The sequence below is a fragment of the Lepisosteus platostomus genome, chromosome 10 (genome assembly GCF_059453375.1).
Source record: "Lepisosteus platostomus isolate fLepPlt1 chromosome 10, fLepPlt1.hap1, whole genome shotgun sequence".
Lineage (NCBI taxonomy): Eukaryota > Metazoa > Chordata > Actinopteri > Semionotiformes > Lepisosteidae > Lepisosteus > Lepisosteus platostomus.
Window position 1 is genome coordinate 53,290,017 of NC_142620.1, and position 20,152 is coordinate 53,310,168.

A 20,152-nucleotide genomic window follows, 5' to 3' on the forward strand; every position below is an offset into this window, starting at 1 on the left:
CAAGAACACCATCATCCAGGTGGATGTTACACACTGGTGGAGGGGAGTCCCCATTACCTGTAAAGCGCTCTGTGTGGAGTGTCCAGAAAAGGGCTATATAAGTGTAAGCAATTATTATTATAAGAAATGTATTTTCTGCGAGCTCACAAAAATCACAATATACCTAACTTAGCAGGAAGAGATGTGTAGATTGATCATTGATCACAAAGTTAAAATGTGTGTACTCTTTTCCGGGAGATATTCTGTTTTTTTATTTCGGGTTCGCCTGTTCCAATATAAAAACAAGACCACGCTGCGATGCAGATTCTGTTGCGCGGCTAATTTGAAAGTTGCGCCGTTGTGTATTTTAGTACCTATGCAGCAGGTGGCACTTCATACGCCTGCACGATAGGTGGCAGTAAAACTCCGAATGGGCGAGTGAGTGCGCGAACGGCCAACCTAGACATTCCTGCTGTCTATGGTGGGCTACCCAGCGGGCTGTGCGTGTGACAGCCTTTCCTCCAACGTCAGCTCCCATAGCAAACCACAGTCCTACAGCACCACTGGCTCCCGTCTGGACCCATCTCCCCTGCTCTCCGGCTGCTGCTGAAAACCGATATCAACACTTCAGAAGGACGGAAACAGCCACAAGCGCGCACCGCCAGTTTCGCCTTACCTCAGACCCAGCAGGAGAATGAAGGTCTCGGCATTTCTGATTGCACTGACGTTGATAGCCCTGCAGTCCTGCTACAGTTTTTATCTTCCTGGTTTAGCGCCAGTAAGTTTCTGCCAGACCGAGGACAAGACCCAAGACTGCAAGGTAATTATTAGTTGATTTGTGTGTGTGTGTAGTAGTGGGGGGGGGGGTTCTGTCCCTCGCAAGCGCTTGCGGTAATTTGTGGTCTGTGTGTAGGAGCAGTCTTTTTGAATGAAAACATTCACTTTGTCGATACCGGTGGTTCATTCGGTTAAACCTGCTAGTTTAATACTTTAGGATTTAATGGTGTATTCCCTATAATTGGGCACAGCGGTCTCCAGGCCCGCCTCTCTCCCAGGCTTTGCCGTACTTTGACTGGACGGACTAGTGAAACAGGCTCATCTGGCTTTTTCCTGGATAGCTTAAGTCGCGATGCTTCGCTCGTCTTTAATCGAGAAAAAAAAAACCCGGCAAGAGTTTTTTTTTTTAACCAACTGGGTGTGAGCGGATCCTGTATCCTCTGAGAGAAGTTGTTTTGAGCTGTGGTGGCATATCGTTTGCTTTACTCGCTTCTCAGCGACGGTCGTTCGAGTGGTCTAACGAGTTTATGACGACGTTGTTTGCGATGTGTCGCAATGACAGCCTCGCTAAACACCTGCTTTATAAAATTATAGCCGGGTGGGGAGCCAGCAAAGTCAGGCTTCACTTTCAGTCGGACTGCTTGGCAGCCGCTGATTTTCATGTGGGGATTTAAAACAATATCCATATGTAAATCTCATGATGAACGTGTGATGGGCACTGAAGATGTATTTATGAACGAGCATAGGTCATCTCAAACTCGTCGCACTATTGCGCTCTTCCGTTTGTGCTTAACGCTGACTGACCCTTCATTAAAAGTCACCCGGACTTCACGATGTGTAAGAAATACACATTACGGGCTAATTATGTAGCACGTAGTCTTACACTGGGCCCTCTTTTTTCTCTGGATTCCTTCTCCTAAAAGGCTCCACCATTAGATAGGATTTTGTTGCGTTTCTGTCGTGGTCATATAGGGTCATAAACCACGTGTTGCAGTCTTGCACCAATACTGATCACAACTCCCGTGTGTGCAGTACTTAATTTGGGCAGAACCCATACCTACAGGTGTGAGCTGCAGGTATCTTTGGTCCTTGCAGTGTGTGTGTGTGTTCAAGCTCTGTGTAGGTTTCTGGTGGTCCAACCACTATCTCTCAGGTCCAGGGTCCCGGGTTCGATGGCAGCTTGGGGTGCCTACCTGTGTGGAGTTTGCACGTTCTCCCTGTTTTCATGTTTCGGTTCGTTTCGGTCAGTGTTCTTTCTTGCCAGGCGGGACTGTCTCCTGTGCAGCAAGTGCCGTCTTTGGGATGGTGGAAAAGTTGAGCCAGTTGACCCAGCTGGGCTGAAAGTCTGTTCAGACTTCCAGTAAAGCTATCTTTTGTGTTTTTAATTCTAGTCTGAAGTTCAGCTCTTTGTGAATCGGCTGGACTCCGTCGAATCGGTACTGCCTTATGAGTACGATGCGTAAGTATGCGTCGTTTTCCTTTTTTTGGGGGGAAAATTCTGCCCCACCTTTTACATTCAAAGAGCATTTTTGTTTTTTTAACACTGGATGAATATCATAAGTTGCGTGCATATTAGATCATTACATGGGCCTTGAAATGGATGGTTGTCATTTAACCATTTAACACAGTACAAGATCTAATAGTTCAAGTATGTGGCTGCGTCAGCCTGCATAGGCTGCAAAGGAACAAGTAAAGGTTTATTCCACGCTGAAAAGAGAAGAGAAGAAAGGCAACGTTTCGGCTGTGGTGCCTTCTCCGAGTGTCGCAAAATTAATTTTATATTCCCTTTCTTTGATTTTTTTTTTTCCTCCCCAATATTTTCCTCAAGTTTTGATTTCTGCCAAGATGCTGACGAAAAGCGTCCCTCTGAAAATCTCGGCCAGGTGCTGTTTGGAGAGAGAATCGAGTCATCACCTTACAAGGTAACAGTAATGTCAGATAAACCTTAGCGATCTAACAGAATATTTCCTGTGTTTAAATAAGATCTCTGTTGATTTTTGTGCTGATAAGCACTCAGTATAGAATCTACAGATTTAGTTTTACTAAGTCGTTAAATGCAGTCACTGACATTATTTGACCTCTAAGAAGCCAATGTGTTGTCAGGCTCATGGAGTTTTACATTCTTTCTTTTGCATGCAGGATGCCAAGCCCTTTAATGCATCACATTGTTCAGTTCAGCTAACATATTTGCCAAAGGTGGGACTTTGAGTAGGACACCAGAGACAATCCAGCTCGTAGCAAGTTTGGTCAGACCTGTCTGGCCACACAGTGATGTGCTTATCTTTGAACCTGCACGCGTACTTAAAAACCTCTTTTTAAGCTTTTTAAAAACCTCTTTTAAAGAAAACGGACTGCTGTCTGTCTGAAGTTTAAGAATGTTGTGATTCTTTCAACTGCAGTTCACAGTCATGAAAAACGAGAAATGCAAGAAGGTGTGCGCAAAGTCCTATGATCCAAGTAAAGCAGACGACAAGATGAGGCTGGCGTTCCTCAAGAAGGGAATCCAGCTGAACTACCAGCACCACTGGTGAGTAGCTTTTAAACGATATACTGTAGACTGGTGTTTCTTCCTGCTTCTGGAGTATCCCTGTGCCTTTGGGGCTTGATATCTTGATATCCACCTCCTCTTAGACAGTCGGGCAGGTTACAGATTAGCATTAGCAAAGTCCTGTACTGGCTGGATGGCAAAACTCCTCATACGTTTGTTTCATTAACATAAATTAAAAAAATGGTCACTTTCCACCCTGAGAAAGAGTCGTAATGTTTAACAGAGATTCATTCCAATCCGTGCATGTATATCACTAGTGGACAGCCAGATAGAAATCATGGGGAAAACTAGGGGGAAACAACTTTAACTCACGTTGATTGTGCTCTGCCTCGAATTGGAGCCTCTGGTTAAAAATCGGAACTCATTCGACTTTGATTTAAAGTTGTAATCCCATAGTTTCACTTAAAGGAGAACATGTCTGCAACTAAAACCTAATAGTCGCAGTGGTTAGCATTGCTGTGATGCGGTACTGGGGCTCTCATTTCAATTCCGGACCCAGGGTGCCGTGTGCATCGAGTTTGTAAGTTCTCCCTGTGTTCACATGGGATCCATCGGGGTGCTCCAGTTTCCTCCAGCTGTCCAAAGACGTGCTGGTTGGTTAACTGGATTGACCGGGAAAATTGGCTCTGGTCAGAGCGTGTGCGTGTTTGTGTCTGACTGTGCCCTGCGATTAACTGGTGTCCCATCCAGGGTGTACCCTGCCTTGTGCCCATTGCTTGCTGGGATAGGCCCTGGCTCTCCCACAACCCCGTACTGTTAGAAGATGTTAGAAGATGGACGGATAAAGCCAGTCATTTGGCTCATCTTACTCATCACCCAGCCATTCATTGAAGGCGTTTTAGCTCTGAAACGACTGCTGGAGTACGCCTTATGTAAATAATCGCCTCCTGTTCTCAGTTATAAATACACCTTCCCATTGTGCTGGGGATACTTCTAAATCCATCTTGACTAACCCACAGAATCCTGTTGCCATTCAGAAGAGCCTCCAGCCCGAATTTATTTGTTTTCCTCTAACCTTTCCCATGCTGTTTTTCGGTTTGGTGGTGTTGCCTGCTTTATGGGTGTTGTAGTACCCATCCTGTGCCCGTGAAGTCAGTGGGCATGACCCATGGCAATGGGAGTGATCAGAAGAGTTGTGTTAGCTGGTAAAAAATATTCAATTAATTCTTCCACCACTTCCCTTTCCTTGTCTAGAAGTCTGCCCTTTGGATCTCTGGAGACGCTCGGTCTTGTTTATTGCCCTCTTTTTCTTGGTTTGCCGAAATGTTGCGTCGTGTGGTCCTAAAGCCGGTTGTGTTTATTTCAGGATCATTGACAACATGCCTGTGACCTGGTGTTATGATGTCGAGGATGGTCATAAGTACTGCAATCCCGGCTTCCCCATTGGTTGCTTTGTCACGGCTAATGGTCGAGCTAAGGACGCCTGCGTAATCAATGTGAGTTTTTCTGACTTCTGTGGGTCCAAAGTACTGGACGTCTGTCCGCTGTGAGTTTAGTTTAATATCACGTCAAAGAAATTCTCTCGCCGCTTCTCTATCATCTCTGGGGCTCTTCTTCAGTCTTTCCGTTGCCCTTGATTAGTTCGGCCGGAGGCAATCGCTCGGGGGCCGCACTAGTCAGGCTGTTGCGCGATACAGGTGCTGATTGATCAGGTGCCGCCCCTTTAATTCCCCTCTTACAAACCGCCGAAAACCGAAGTGTAGCAAACTCCCGCCCTCGTGGCGAGGAAGTCTGTGCCCGTTAGGAATGTGGGTGCCTTGAAAACTACCTAGTAATCTTTGCTGCCCCGCGTGGGGTATTTTTTTGCGGGTAGGAGGTTTCCATCATGAAAATTAAAGTGACTCTCAGACCTGCGGTGTTGTTTAGGGAATACGTCGAGCTTTATCTCGAGAGGAAGGCGGCCCCTGAAATGACCCCTTCAGACCCGTTTCCTGCTACTGCCTCTGACCCTTCCCGCGTTTGCGTTTTGCCTTGTGTGCCTTTGCAGTCCAAGTTCAATAAGAAGAATACTTTCTACCTCTTCAACCACGTGGACATTACCATCACGTACCACAGCGGGGAGAACGAGGGCTGGAAGGGAGCGAGGCTGGTGGGGGCCAAGCTGGAGCCCATGAGGTATTTCACCCCAGCAGGGGCTGACCGCCGAGATTGTCGTCTTTCCACCCCCCTTGAGTTTTAAATAAGGCCCAAGGAGGAACAGCAAATGCATGTGTGTTTTCAAACACTGTTTTGTTTTCTGCAATTTCCGTCACGGGATCAATAAAGTATCTATCTATCTAAACAGGACAAGTAGAGCCTTCAAGTGTTATTTCATATTTCACCAGCAGAGGGCATAAGTCACACATCTCGCAGAGCCCCCCTTTCTGGTTGGAATGAAGGGCTGTTTCATTTTTGCTAATATTACGGCAGCCGATTATGAAGTTGTTGTTTTTCAATCATGCATACTGGGTTATATTTCTTTTTTTTTTTTTAAATGAAGGCAAAATCGGTAAGAGTATTTCTATTCTCCTTCTCAGTTACACGCACCCCAATGAAAACGAGCCGGACTGTAACAGTCAGCCTATGGAGATACCTGGGGACTTCAACAGCAAGCTGAACCTAGTCTACACTTACTCTGTCACTTTTGTTGTAAGTAAATACCTTCTTAACCATGACAAAATGAACCCACCAAGTATCCAGATATTGTAGTGCATGTGGGTGTCTGTGTATTCCCAGAGTAAGCTGAATTGACCCTTTTTTTATTCCTAACTATAGAAAGATAACAGTATCAAATGGGCATCCCGGTGGGACTACATTTTGGTGTCCATGCCTCACACCAATATTCAGTGGTTCAGGTAGGTTCTGTCATCAGCTCCAGTACTGTAGCACACAATCACTCTGTATGTGCCGATTTTTCTGACTGGTATCTTATATACTTGGGATCTGATTATCCACTGCGCACAATCTGTAGGCAGACAGCAGGTCTAATTCGTTTATTGTACTGCAGGACCACTCATAAAATAACTTATATTCTCCAACTGAGAATTAAATATCAATCTGTCATTACCACATGGACTTGGTGAATGAGCAGAAACAGGGCTCCTAACATTTGGAATATGTTTTTTTTTTTGTACTTTACTTTTTGATAGGGCACTCGTTTTGAACATGGAATATGGTGTGGTAAGGAACAGTGGGAATATAAAAGACATTCACTGTAAGCATTTTTCATCCTGTGTAACTGCAGGAAATGTAAAGAGACAAGGGTGAACACGTTCTATTTAACGTTTCTTTCCTGTGACCTCTTCTCCAGCCAGTAATGATACAGTGAATAATGCGTTTGATTTTTTTTTTTCTTCCCCCCTTCCCAATCATTTTCTCTCCCTGCCTGCAGCATCATGAATTCTCTGGTTATTGTCCTCTTCCTCTCTGGCATGGTGGCGATGATCATGCTGCGTACCCTTCATAAGGACATTGCCAGATACAACCAGGTTGACCAGGTACAGCCAGTTTGCATTAGCTGTCAGCCCCAGCTGTCAGACAGGGCGATTTGCTAATCCTAGGTCTGTGCAGGAAGTGATTGCACTGTCTGCCTGCAGGAGGAGGCACAGGAGGAGTCTGGGTGGAAGCAGGTGCACGGGGACGTCTTCAGGCCCCCCAGGAAGGGCATGCTGCTGTCCGTCTTCCTCGGCCAAGGGACGCAGATCTTCATCATGACTTTCATCACGCTCTGTGAGTCAGCTGGCTGCGGAGCCACAGATCCCTGCACGCCAGTGCGGCACCTGTTACACAACAGCAGCCAGTCGCAGAAAATCCCTCAGGTGTTCAGCATAGTCAGCATTGCCCCAGGCTGTGACTTTGAAGTGTTCAGTTTGCACTTAGGAGATCTCCGTTTTTCAGGCAGCTACCTGCTGCGCTCTTTTAACCTTCTAGGGTCATCACATGTCATTTTGGCAAATTATTTTACAGTTGCAGTGAAGGTACAGCCTCTGAGCATCAGCGAAATAATAGTGCGTAAAACCCGGCGTTTCAATGAAAGAAAACGGCGCTGCACTGCTCGTCCGTGTTTGGAAGTGTCCAGCGGCCGTAGGTTTACAGTGTTACACTGAAAAAGTGTGAGGCTTCTGCGAAAGAGCAGTGACGCTTGATTGAAGCAGTACAGATGTTTTGCCCTGCAAGCACTTTGTTTCTCCAGGAAACATAAGGGGGGGCAAAGAACAGCTACTGAGCTCTTAGTAGAAATCGAGCTTGACGGGTTTGAGAACATCCGTCCTCCGGATGAGACGTAATACCGAGGTCCTGACTCTCTGTGGTCCTTAAAAATCCCAGGGCGTTTCTCGAAAAGAGTAGGGGTGTAACCCCGGCGTCCTGGCCAAATTTCCCATTGGCCCTTACCAATCATGGCCTCCTAATAATCCCCATCTCTGAACTGGCTTCATCACTCTGCTCTCCTCCCCACTGAGAGCTAGTGTGTGGTGAGCGTTCTGGCGCACTCTGGCTGCCGTCATATCATCCAGGTGGGGGCAACACACTGGTGGTGGAGGGGAGTCCCCATTACCTGTAAAGAGCTTTGAGGGGAGTGTCCAGAAAAGTGCTATGTAAGTGTAAGCAATTATTAATATTATTATTATTATTATTATTATTATCTGGAGAGAAGCGTGTTTGTCTGTTCTGCGCAGACAGTCAAGTAGATGTAATCTGGTCTGCCTGGGTAACCGTCCATATCCAGAAGATATGCATCAGGGGGAATCCCAGTAATCAGTAATTAGTGGAGAAACTTGTTTTGAGCTTCAGATGTATTGTGTTCGTTAGCTGTTTCTGACGCGCTTCTAAATACGGTATATACAAAGAGCTATCCCTCTGCCTCCCACCTTTCTATATGATGAATTAATTTCTCTTGTTTCCCCGGCTGCAGAGTTTGCATTTGAAAGACAGTTAATTCCCTTATCAGCAGAGTCTAAAATTAAGCTTCTCTTTTTCTTTTGATAGCCCAGCGGGCATCCTGCTGTGAGGTTATAAGCCTGCATGCCTAGCAGTCCCAGTTGGTTTTGTGTATCTGATGTTTCTATCACATGTAAAGTTGTTCATTAACAGCTTCATTTTAGATTCCTTAGCTGGCACAGTATATTTAGTGCTCAGATCTTTTTTTACCCTTTTGTCTGAAATTTTATTCTCCTGCAACCCGTCCTTTCCACAAAAGTGTTAACTTGCAGTTGGCCGCCTCTCCAAAAATCGATTTCAAACGCATGATAGTTCAGAATCTTTTAAATTATTTATGAAGCTGGAATTACTTTTTTTGCATTTGCCGATGAATGAAAAATCAATGCAGTCGCTACTGAATTAAGTGTGCCGTAACAATGTGCTCTTTTTTTTGTCTCTTTTGTATAAAAAAAGGCAATTTTTCTGGTGAAGTTAATATTACCATATTCATATCATATCAACATATCTCTGTGTGCTGAAAATCTTTTTAGAGATGAAAAGTTGCACACTTCTTTTTGCACCAATAATAATAATAATAATAATTCCTTGCACATACATAGCACTTTTCTGGACACGCCACTCAAAGCGCTTTACAGGTAATGGAGACTCCCCTGCACCAGTGTGCAGCCCCACCTGGATGATGCGACGGCAGCCATAGTGCAGCAGTACACTACCCACACACCAGCTCTCGGTGGGGTGAAGAGCAGAGTGATGAAGCCAATTCAGAGATGGGGATTATTAGGAGGCCATAAGTGGTAAAGGCCAATGGATCTTTAAATTTAAAACATAACCCTTTCCCCTGTTCTTTATTTCTGCCCACAGTTTTGGCGTGTTTGGGCTTCCTGTCCCCTGCTAATCGGGGAGCTCTGATGACTTGTGCTGTGGTCCTGTGGGTGCTTCTGGGAACGCCAGCAGGCTATGTGTCTGCCCGCATGTATAAAAGTAAGTGCTCATCGGCTGGGATCCCAGCTTCATAACTGCACATCTGCACCATTTTAAGCCCAGTTCAGATAGTTGGAAATGTCTATCAAGTGTTAACTGGACGGATATGGTATCTTGTCTTTCTAATATTAAGCTGTCTCGTTGCAGTAAATCTCAGTTTCATTTTGATTTCTGTGACCGCTTCTTTAAACGACGGTTCGGCAAAACACGGTTCTCAGGTTGTCTTAAGTGAAAACCACAAGAAGCACGTTGGCGGCATCGAACTCGATAATAAACGCCTTTCTGTAATCGATCTTGGAAAATGGGAATAGTTTTGGAATTTAGACAGATTGTGCGTCTTCTTTTCACCAGCGTTTGGAGGCGAGAAGTGGAAGACCAACGTGCTGCTGACGGCGCTCCTGTGTCCTGGGTAGGCTCCTGTTCTTCTGCCACTTCCACACTGACCCTTCTGAGCTGCTCTGTTGCTATGGAAATGACCCCTGTTCCAAGCACGACCTTCAAGAACAGATTATTTTATTTTTTTAGAGAAAGATAGACCCATATTACATTCACATGACAAAAATATTTAACACAGGCTACATTTGCACAGAACAGTATTAGAAAATGATTACATATGGACATACGGATTGTTTCTTATCTGTTTCCTCTTTATGTTTTACAACTATTTTTGCAGGTTTCTTAATTAAAAAAAAAACCAATGTTCACTCAAAAACAAGGAAGATGAGGTGGTTATTAATGTTTTGTTACTGGGGGGAGAAGTGGGTGAATAAAGAAATGCCCGTGACCTGTTGCCATTGTCAGGCCTCTGTCAGCATGGTGACCTCACCACTTCCTGTTTGTTTAGGATTGTGTTTGCCGATTTCTTCATCATGAATTTGATTCTGTGGGTGGAAGGGTCATCGGCTGCGATTCCTTTCGGCACTCTGGTGGCTATTTTGGCCATGTGGTTTGGGATTTCTGTGCCTCTGACCTTCATAGGGGCCTACTTTGGATTTAAAAAGAGGGTAAGTTCCACCCTTCTGGATTGACTGGTTTAATTTTTGTGTCTCTATATTTCTTTTGTTTCATCTTTTACCGAGTGTTTACGACAAAGAAACAATACTTTCTGAGCAGGTGCAACATTTTGTTTGAATTGGGAAACTGAACCGTTTGATACGTTTGTGTGAATTCATTTTTGAGACCGAAAACTGGAATTAAAATACATTGACCTTAATAATTTGCAAAGCTGAACAAGAGAAGAGTGCAATTTTATGCAGAATTCTGTAAATGATATACTGTAGTGAATGGTGAGCAATGCACGTTACCATTTCCATATTGATGTACAGTAGCTCATTCAAAGAACATGGTTAAAAAATCCCCCATTTTGGAACTTGAATTAGTTGAGTACTTCTCAGCCTAATTTAATTTTACCACTGACAATTAAATAGAATTAATTAATTTCCACAGTTTTGTCATTTCCATTGACTTCAGTATGGTACGTTATTTTCTGACAAAATGGTACTACAGCAGTAACGTAACAATAATGCAATTATTACCTTTTCTGTCCTTTTTGTCCTGTATTTAATTTTCAGGCTATTGAGCATCCAGTGCGTACAAACCAGATTCCTCGCCAGATTCCAGAACAGTCATTTTTCACCAAACCGCTGCCGGGCATCGTCATGGGTGGAATCCTGCCTTTCGGCTGTATTTTCATTCAGCTGTTCTTCATCCTGAACAGCATCTGGTGACTAGTTTTACAGTTTTCAGCTCTTGTTCTGCATTTTCTCCGTGGTAGGGTGGAGTGGGATTTATGATTGTGTGTGCTGTGATCGTGGAGTTAAAGCCCTCTTCTTGTCTTCCGGTCTGCAGGTCCCACCAGATGTACTACATGTTTGGGTTCCTCTTCCTGGTCTTCATCATACTTCTCATCACCTGCTCTGAGGCCACCATCCTGCTGTGCTACTTCCATCTGTGCGCAGAGGTAGGAGCGTGGCGCTGGGGTCCCTGTGCTGGGGAGGGGCTGATGACGTCATGAGCCTGCGTTTAGTGTTGCGTTGCTTCGCTTCAGCGTCTGGCTTGGAGGATTCCTGCTAAAGAATTAGTGCCCTTTTAACGAGGGCTGAATTAATATTGTTCGAACATCCCTTCTGTTGGTCATGCTGGGTCACGCTAACGCCCGTATCTCTTGCTGAAAACTCACGAAGGTGAGCAATGGTGCTGTTGAACTGGCGTTCTGCTCCATTTTCTCCAAAACCGCTAAAATATCTTGAAGGCCTGATGAACTCGCTAGTTCCCTCCAGGGTTAATATTCTAATCTTCTTTTTATTCTTCCCTCTTCTTTAGGACTACCACTGGTGGTGGCGGTCATTCCTGACCTCTGGCTTCACGGCAGTGTACCTGTTTGTCTATGCGGTCCATTACTTCTTCTCCAAACTGCAGATCACGGGAGCAGCCAGCACCATCCTCTACTTCGGCTACACCATGATCATGGTGCTCATATTCTTTCTCTTCACAGGTGAGCACGCCTGCCTGGGCAGGCTCCCCCTCCCTCCTGTTTCACTGCTGACCTCTGTGCTAATTAAAGAGTCGGCAAGACTTAAGCGATCGGAGATAGTGGTTGTCCCGCAACATCCAAGCTTGTGTATTCTCGCAACAGGAAGTAGCATAGGGCAGAATCTGACAGTGAAGGGCCTTGTTTGGCCACACTAACCCTGTGACACAATACAGTGCGAACGCTTGTCAAGGCAGTTATTAACTCCTCCATTTTTCTTTTGCGCAAAGCTGCCATTGGCATCGCGTGTAATTGCTATTGCTGTCCCTGCGCTTTTGTTCAGGCACTGATTGTTGTTTGCTTACTTTTTATATCCAAGACTCGTCTTGTTAGATAATTGGTGGAATGTGACCGGACACACAGACTTTGGTTGTTTCCCTGGGCTGTGTTGGGCGTGTTCCAAAGCTGCAGTTCTCAGGGCACCCATGTAGATAAAGAAAACAACAAAAGAATACAAGTAAACAGGCCAGACGGGCCAAACAAATGCCTGAACGCCGACAAAATGTACAAAAGAATCCATATTGAAATACTGTTCTGTAGTAATACACTACAGGAGCATTTGCCAGCCAGTGATACATGATCACATTAATCTCAAGTCTCATACATTTGGACCGAATCTCAGTCTCACGTCTTGGTCTGCAAATGATCTAATGAATGCAAAATTTAAAAATCATTATGGAGTCTCACGATTCCATTAATTAACCAGTGTGTTAAACTGTACATGAATAAAATAACCCATCAGTACAAGCGGTATTGTAGTTTTCGGTGAAAAATATCGTGCATGGGGGTTGTGGATCCCTGAGAGCTATGTTCATAATCAACAAAAAGTGCTGGGTTTCCTCACAGCTGAATGAGTACTGTAGTGTAGTTACAGTATTACAATAATAACATAGCTAGTTAGCTCACAAGGTAGTACAGTAATCTAGTTGTTAGCTAGGTAGGGAGGGAGAGGACCAACTGGCATAAACTTTTTCCTGAAGGAAACCCTGGGACGGATGTGATGAAAATAATATTAATGCCTCCTTCCTTTAGCTATCTCATGCTATCACTTTCAGCTCTGTGGCTGAAACAAATCAAGGCTTATCAGTGGTTCTGGTGCTAAGGTAACCTTGCACTGAGTGGAAAGAGAAAGATAGTTTATCTTTCTCTTCCCACAAGTTGTACCATTAAAAGCCAGCTTTATGCCATCTTTAATCAGCCACTGTTATTATTTTGTTTCTGACGGATTATGGTAAAATCCCCTGGAGTATTTGGCTCTGATTTTCTATAGGGGAATTGAGTTTAGGGGAAATTGGCAGTGCTTCACACAGTTGCATCATTTTTTAAAATGATTCTGGATCTCCTGCTATTATGACCTTCCTGAGCAATGAGTTTCCTCGTGTGAAGTTATACAACTATCTTTGCTCAAATACACAGTCCAAATGCTAACCTCTAGATGTGTAGGATTTCTCATTAGTGTATATCCTGGATAATTTTATTGAGAATATCCTGGTAAACATTCTCTTCCAATTGCAAACCTTCTGATATTTGTGTAAAAGCACTATTGGAATTACAGAAGAGACCAGAGTTGCAGGTGTCTGTTGGTGCTGGGTTGCAGCCATGAGAGTCATCAGTAGTTCTGTGTGTAGGGTTCAGATATGAACCTGTCAGAATTTGCATTTTGTTGGTTATATGCAACATTAGCTTATTTGATGGAGCTTGAGAAGCCTGTGTTTTATGTCAAAAGCTAACCGTTTCCTTATTGTTCCTTTGTTGTTTTTACTGGACAGTATATCCTGTTAACTATTGCCTTAGACTGCCAGCTCAATTCAGCTCCAGCAGATGCTGGCTGTATTCTGATGTGCTGTAATTCAGCTGACTGACGTATCATAACAGGAAAATCCACACACCAGTGAAGGCAACATTTTGTGTGATTGTTGTAGTGCGGGTTTTTTATTGTATTAATCAGGACATGTTGGCAACACTGAACCAGACCTAACACAATTAAATGATTAAAATGAATCAGTCAGTCTTGTAACATTTCCAAATGGTAAATTCTGTTGTAGCAGTCTGTCACTTGGCTGTATTGCTGTATGTCTGTTCTGTGTTCCATACGATTCATAAGAATTTAAGAAAGGTTATCAACGAAAGAAGGCTTTTTTGCCCACGCAGGGTGTTTGATTAGTGGTAGCTATTTGGTTTGAGCATCTCTTCCAGCTGTAACAACAGCCAAGGTATCAACTTTCAACAAAATAAGTCGGTAGCTTGCTCCAGATCCCTCCACAACTGTTCTGTGTAAAAAAAGTGCTTTTTTGTTATTAGTTTAAAATGTCCTTCCATCTTGTTTTTTACATTTGGTAGATTAAGGCTGTCAGTGGTTTACGCTATTTCAGACAAGATAGGTGGAATTTTACCCCATTTTGTATTTTGCATGTGCAAAACTGAACTTTCTTCACTTTCTTCAGCAGGCATGTACAGTTCAAAGGGAATATCGGAGTTTTAGCAAACGTGAGAACCTCACAGAGAAATGTAGGGATTTTGTCTGTTGTCAGGTATTTTCAGATGTTGTTTTTATCAAGCTAAGGGCACATAAGAACTGCGGTTCCCGTTGGGGGGGAAAAAGGCAGCTTGTGTGTCCACCTTCTTTCAGTATATCTGCTCTGGAAACTCTGCTTCACTTTTTACCCCATTCTGGACAGCACCCCAGTGCCAAGGGAGCTAGTTTTGTCAACTCCTTTGAGACCAGACCTTACCTTTTTGTTCATTTTAATGGAACCTATTTTTCAGGACAAGCTAGTCTGTTTTTTTTTTGCATTGAATAGAGACTTTATTGTTTGGCATAATATAAAATCAGATTACAGAGTAAATGAACAATAGTAATAAGACCCTGAATGCAGTCTAGTCGTTATGGGTCTCTAACTCAGCAATCTGGTTATAAGTGCCCCGTGGTGGTTTTGTGTTGCTGATGTGCACTGCTGCGCTCGTTAATCATCTTCATTATAATAGTTTGTCTGTTAAATCAGGGTTTTCCTGTTCAGCATATCTAGCCTCCCAAAGGCTATTTTACTTAACCTTTGAGGCACAGGTGAGATTGTACCTGGCGTTGCAGGCTCAGGGCTGTTCACGCTTGTATGCAAAGCTTTTTACGGAAGTTACATTTCCCTGTTTGTTTTACATATACATTTGACCAGCACTGATACAGCTGTGCTGGAGTGGTCTTGCTCAAGGACATGGCAGTGTGTCTCTGCCTAGGATCTGTACCCAGGAGTCCAGAGATCTCACCACCTTACCACCATCGCCATTGTAATGACATGCTAACTGCCTGTCCTGTTCCTGGTAATGCACAAGAGTTTAAGCTGTGTTTTTGCCTTACTTTTTTAAGCTGGTTGTTTGCTACAGCTTGACATTTTTTTAAAAAATTAAAATAGGTCGTATTCATCTTATTAATCAATCTGTCAAATGTTAGTTTGGTTGTAGAGGTTTGAGTAGAGAGCTTTCAGTATGTCTGTGACCTTTGAAGAAACACAGAGGTTACTTCCCTGCTGCAAAGTAAAAAGAAAAAATCAGTTTTTGGCTTGGACCCTTCTCTGACACACTTGAAGGGCTATATGGGAGCGTCCTATTTTTATTTCAGTTGTCCCTAAATGGCTTGCGTGAATGTCTGTTACATGCCCACTGTGATATAAACAAAGAAGAAGAAAAAACTGTGGATACTAAATTTAAATCATTTATGCACAGAACCTTTTATGCAGCTCACGCATGTAAAAGCTTTTTTTTTAAAGACGCCTGCTCCTTTTACATATGAATTCCTGCATCCAGATGGTATAGTTGGTTGTCATGTGTGATGCAAAACTCAGAAGCAGTTTTAATTATCTGCAAAGCAAAAATAATTATGGACAAGTCTGTATTTTTAGAAGCAGTTGAATGTGTTGCTGGTGATCGTGAGTCACCGCAGCTGTGTGCAGACTCTCAGACAAGACTGGAGGTTCATGTGGATTTGTCTTCAGTGAGAAGTGAAGAGGACCGTGGCCTTCCAGTGGCACTTTTTAATTCTCCTGGCACCTCAGCCAAGAATTTGAAAATGCTCTTTAGTCGGAAGACGTCGCATCTTTCCTAGAGTATTGCATTCTTACATGATGTTAAACCAATGTGTGCTATGGCTGTTAAAGTTAAAGGCTGCCTGAGTGTCTGTGCTTTCAAATTTGAACATCCTGAAGCTTTGTTCTCCCACATTTTACCGATTGGTCCTCCTTTCCTTGTCCTAACTAATTCTACCTCTGAGCCCCAAGACCCTGCTGATCACAAACAGGAAACGAATGAAGAAGCTGCTGTATGTAAACAGAACTATTTCAGGAAAAACAAGATATTCAGTCAGAGGTTTAGAGGTAATCTGTTTTTTTTTTCCTTTGCACATGAACTTCAAAGGAGGTGCTAATATAAGACCACTTGAAAAGGTTTGATTCAGCTCCTAAGCTTCTGCTTCTCCAGCTTCAAAAACCATTTCAGGAAGCACTACTTTTTGTTGCCACGGGTTATAATGGATTCATCTGGAGCCCTGAGTACCGCTGTTATGGCAACTTCTCTGTGCTGGCACTTGAAATATAAAGATGTGAGCCAGTGAATGGTTCAGGTTGTTCACTGAGGCTGAAATTGATGAGCAGTGTGGCGCTTTTTCCCTTTGGGGAAAAAAAATAGTTTTATTTATGGCCGCAAAAAATTAAATTGAGCAAACATGCGCAAACTATTTTTCCTGTGATTTGTATAGAAAATAAAGTATCCCCTTTCTATCCGTCACCTAATGCATGTGAAAACAGGATTTTGAATGGCCCGTTAGGAGCATATCACAGTGGGAATGCCGTAGAGTATTTTCAGTGAGACAGCCTGCGGGAGTGTGTCACTGACCAGTGACAGTATTCACTTTCACTGCTCTGTTCTGCTCGAACCCCGGGTTTTGAACAGATATGGACATCTGCTCGGCGGAACTTTATTAGAACAGAACTCCGGGGACCAATGGCTGTGTTCCAGTAGATAAAAAGGCACAAATGTTAATATTTATTCTGTAAGTCCTAAGGGGACAAAAAGGGATTCAGAGGTTAAATGATTTGAATTTATGCTTTAGTCAGCCATCACATTGATGACTCTAATTTAGGAACAGGTGCACTTTGTTAAGAATGAAAGCACAAAGTGCATTTGAATGGCAGGACCACTATGGCAATTCTGTCCCATTGTATTGAAACCCCTTGCTGGGATAAATAGAGCAGGGGATGCAGGCCCCCATTGTGGATAGGTATTATATATTTTTTAATATGATGCTTTTTTTTCAGGAATATCTTGATGTGTGCATTGCTTTTTTTGCGAGCTACAAAAGCAAAGAAAATGGCAAATTGTCACGCTGCAATCTTTCCATAAATTAGCCGATGTTGAATTAAAAAATATATATATAACAGCTGTTATTACGTTGGTGCCAAATATTTTTTTTTATATTTCTTTTTCCTTTCTGGTTTGTGAATTCGTACCCACTTCGTGCATTTGGTCTGCATCGTGCATCTGATGGCTTCCATAGAGCAACAGATGTTAGACGACAAAATTTCGTTATTTTTGATATTTGCATCATTCTGTTCAGTTTCATAAAGACGTATATTTGTTAGAATGATGATGCAAATTGTCTTTTGCAGTGCATTCTGAATTACCGAGCTGTTCTGAATCTCTCTTTCACTGGTGTATGATAGCATGTAAAAAATTATTTTGTTTTCCCCCTCTTCTTTGATCCAAACGGCCTGTTGTGTGGCTGGGTGAAACTCTTAAGACGATGCATTCATTTCTAAACTGTTCCTTTACTGTAAAGATGGTAATCTACATTATTCCACATTAGCATGTTTATCTAGGTTCTAGAATAGCATTGTGAAATGCATAGAAAAGTGCAGTATGAAGCGGTAAGGAAAAATCTGCCTTCTTTCGTCATTTAATTTTGTAGAAAAACAAAATCACCTCGAAGCTGTCGCTTAAAACATACCATGCTATTCCAAAGAGCTGCTTCTCAGTTTTGCAGTTATGATGATGCCGGTGTCCACCCTTTTAACACATAACCATACACCACATCATAGCTTTCTCGCTCCTCTGTGCTTAAGGCTCCTTGAAAATTATTAAATTAATTCAAAGGTCCTTCCTGGGTGTAATGTTCAGGTATATCCCAAAGCAACATTTGAGCTTTTCCAAAGAAAATGGCTTTGTAACGATAGCGAATGCCGCTTCTTCATAAACCAGATAGCTTCATCTTTAAGATCTAAAAGTGCCCCCCCCCCCCCCGAAGTCAAGTTTTAATTTTGGTGGAACAGAGAATAATAAGTGATAGAACAGGATCGATAGCAGGTCCTCAGAAGCATAGAACCACAACGGTGAAGTTTCAGCATCTTTCTTATCGAGCAAGTGACGGGCTTAGTCCCCACAAAGGTAGTAACTTATGGGAGACGCTGCAGGGACGTTCCTCCCGCTCTGCAAATGATTACAAAAATTACGAGTGACCCTTTGTTTCAAATTGGAAAGAACCCGAGCTGTACGTTTTGGGGTTTGATACCGCCCCCTGTGGAATCTCATTAAGGCAGGGCTGAGAATAATACATTGAAGAGGAATGAGAGTCAGTGGCAGGTCCTCACAAGTACAGAAATACAAACGCAGAAATACTCCGGTTCAGGGTGTATTGTGCTTGCCGCCTTGTTCTGACTAAGCTTGTCTGGATGTGAAGGTGGAGGATGACTTTGCCTGTCGCTCAGCTTGCACTGCTTCATGTTGTAATTCCCGAAACGGATCAAAGTGCTCCGCACTGGGATTCCTGTCGGACTTCCAGTGGGGTTCCCTGGGGCAGTGAGACCACACGCTCCCCTTGGGTGGAAGAATGAGTGCTTTTCTCCCCCGCTTTTCACCAGTTACATTTATTTCTCTTCTCCGTATAGTTAACGTGTATTATTTTGTGTCGGCGTGTAGTGTTAAATGAGGACAGCTGGGGGTGTCTGCGTCGACGGTTCCTGCCAGCCCTGAATTAGCCCGTAGCTCGTGTTTTTTGTGACTGAATTAAACTCGTGGTCTCGGCCTGTATTGTTCTGCTGTTCCTTTTTATTTTGTTGGAAGGCTTGACCGTTCGTGGTTTTAGGAGCGCGAGCCCGACGATTGTTTTTATCTGGAAGTCCCTAAAGCAGAGGGCCATGAAAGTGTAGAGGAAGACCGGGAACAGTGCCCCCGAAGAGACGCAAGAGAATAAGAAGAGGGCAGCAGTTTTTCAGCGCTGTGTGGACACGTGCATCCAGCGTCCCTCAGCCGTTCCGAGGGGAACGTGGGCGAATCCGGTTTCTCCAAAGCCGTTTTCCAGCCCGCGTGTAATCCTTGTCCTTTTTTTTTTCCTTCTCAGGTACCATTGGCTTTTTCGCCTGTTTCTGGTTTGTGAATAAGATCTACAGCGTGGTGAAGGTGGACTGAAGGGTCTGAGCCTCTGCCTCTGCCTCTGCCTGTCGCTGGGAGGCCGGGAGGAGGCCAGCGCACTCTCTTCCAGGAGCAAAATGTCTGTATAGCACCTCGTGGAGTTCGTCTGAAAACATCCTGTATTTAAGATACTTCTGTAAAGAAGTCTGTTGACTTGTTTGTTGAAAAATGTAAATTTTTTTTTATCTTCATATTAATATTTTTATTTTCGATTGTCTGTCTTGCACCTTAAACTGGTGTTGCCTGCTCATGTTGACTCCAAAGATGACATAAGGGGAAGAGACTCCTTGTTTTGCAAGATGCTTTGAGTGGAAGTACATATTTGTACAGTGCGTTTAGGACCATGCGTTCTTCAACTTATTTTATCAGAAGCCCTGAAAATCTTTAAGCTACTATTATAATTATTGCACCTACTGTAGTTGACTTGCAAAAAAAAAAAATCTTTCCTTGGATTCATACACAAAGAATGTCTGCGTACTCGGGTATTGTCAATTAAAATGTGATTTTTTTTTTCCAGTGTCTTTTCTGTCTTCTGTCGGGAGTGAGAGGAGTAGCATTGAATACCTGTACATAGTGCCCTGTATAATTTTTTAATATCTTCTTTTCTTTACTATGCCAGTGCCCAGTCTCATATCTGTTTGCTTTTTCTCGTTATTTTTATTGAATTTTTATTGCTGTCCTTCGGTTAATATGAAATAAATGGCACAACCTTGATTACAAAGACATATCCTTTTTGTGGCATGGTGCTGTCGTTAACCGTTTGCTTGTGCTCTTTAAGCATTTGTTTGACTCCCCAGGAAAGTACTAAACCTTGGGGCCCTGCCGAGAGACTCCTCCGGTAAAAGGCTCAGGTCCGAGCCTGGGGCATGTCACATCCCTAGGGATGACCAGGATTCCCCAGGCACGTGGGATTCGTCAAGCAGCGCTCTCCTGGTGAAGCAGCCACCCCTGAAAAGACGAAGAGATAT

The 20,152-nt window shown here is 43.4% G+C and overlaps 1 protein-coding gene across 1 annotated transcript; it reads left to right on the forward strand.

Annotated features, from left to right (window-relative positions):
• The first annotated feature begins 489 nt into the window (after positions 1-489).
• tm9sf5 (transmembrane 9 superfamily protein member 5) lies at positions 490-19,909 on the forward strand. The gene is made up of 17 exons (XM_088597230.1): positions 490-799; positions 2,148-2,215; positions 2,585-2,678; positions 3,156-3,283; positions 4,611-4,740; positions 5,292-5,419; positions 5,821-5,932; positions 6,059-6,138; positions 6,675-6,780; positions 6,880-7,012; positions 9,083-9,202; positions 9,554-9,611; positions 10,047-10,206; positions 10,774-10,925; positions 11,051-11,162; positions 11,525-11,696; positions 19,114-19,909. Exons 1-17 carry the CDS (start codon positions 674-676, stop codon positions 19,179-19,181), a joined length of 1,947 nt encoding a protein of 648 aa, XP_088453356.1. The 5' UTR covers positions 490-673; the 3' UTR covers positions 19,182-19,909.
• Positions 19,910-20,152: the final 243 nt, after the last annotated feature.

Coding starts and splice junctions, on each gene's coding strand:
- tm9sf5 (XM_088597230.1), top strand. CDS start 674: ATGAAGGTCTCGGCATTTCTGATTGCACTGACGTTGATAGCCCTGCAG. Junction 9,612..10,046: donor ACGGCGCTCCTGTGTCCTGG/GTAGGCTCCTGT, acceptor CTGTTTGTTTAG/GATTGTGTTTGCCGATTTCT. Junction 11,163..11,524: donor ACTTCCATCTGTGCGCAGAG/GTAGGAGCGTGG, acceptor CCTCTTCTTTAG/GACTACCACTGGTGGTGGCG.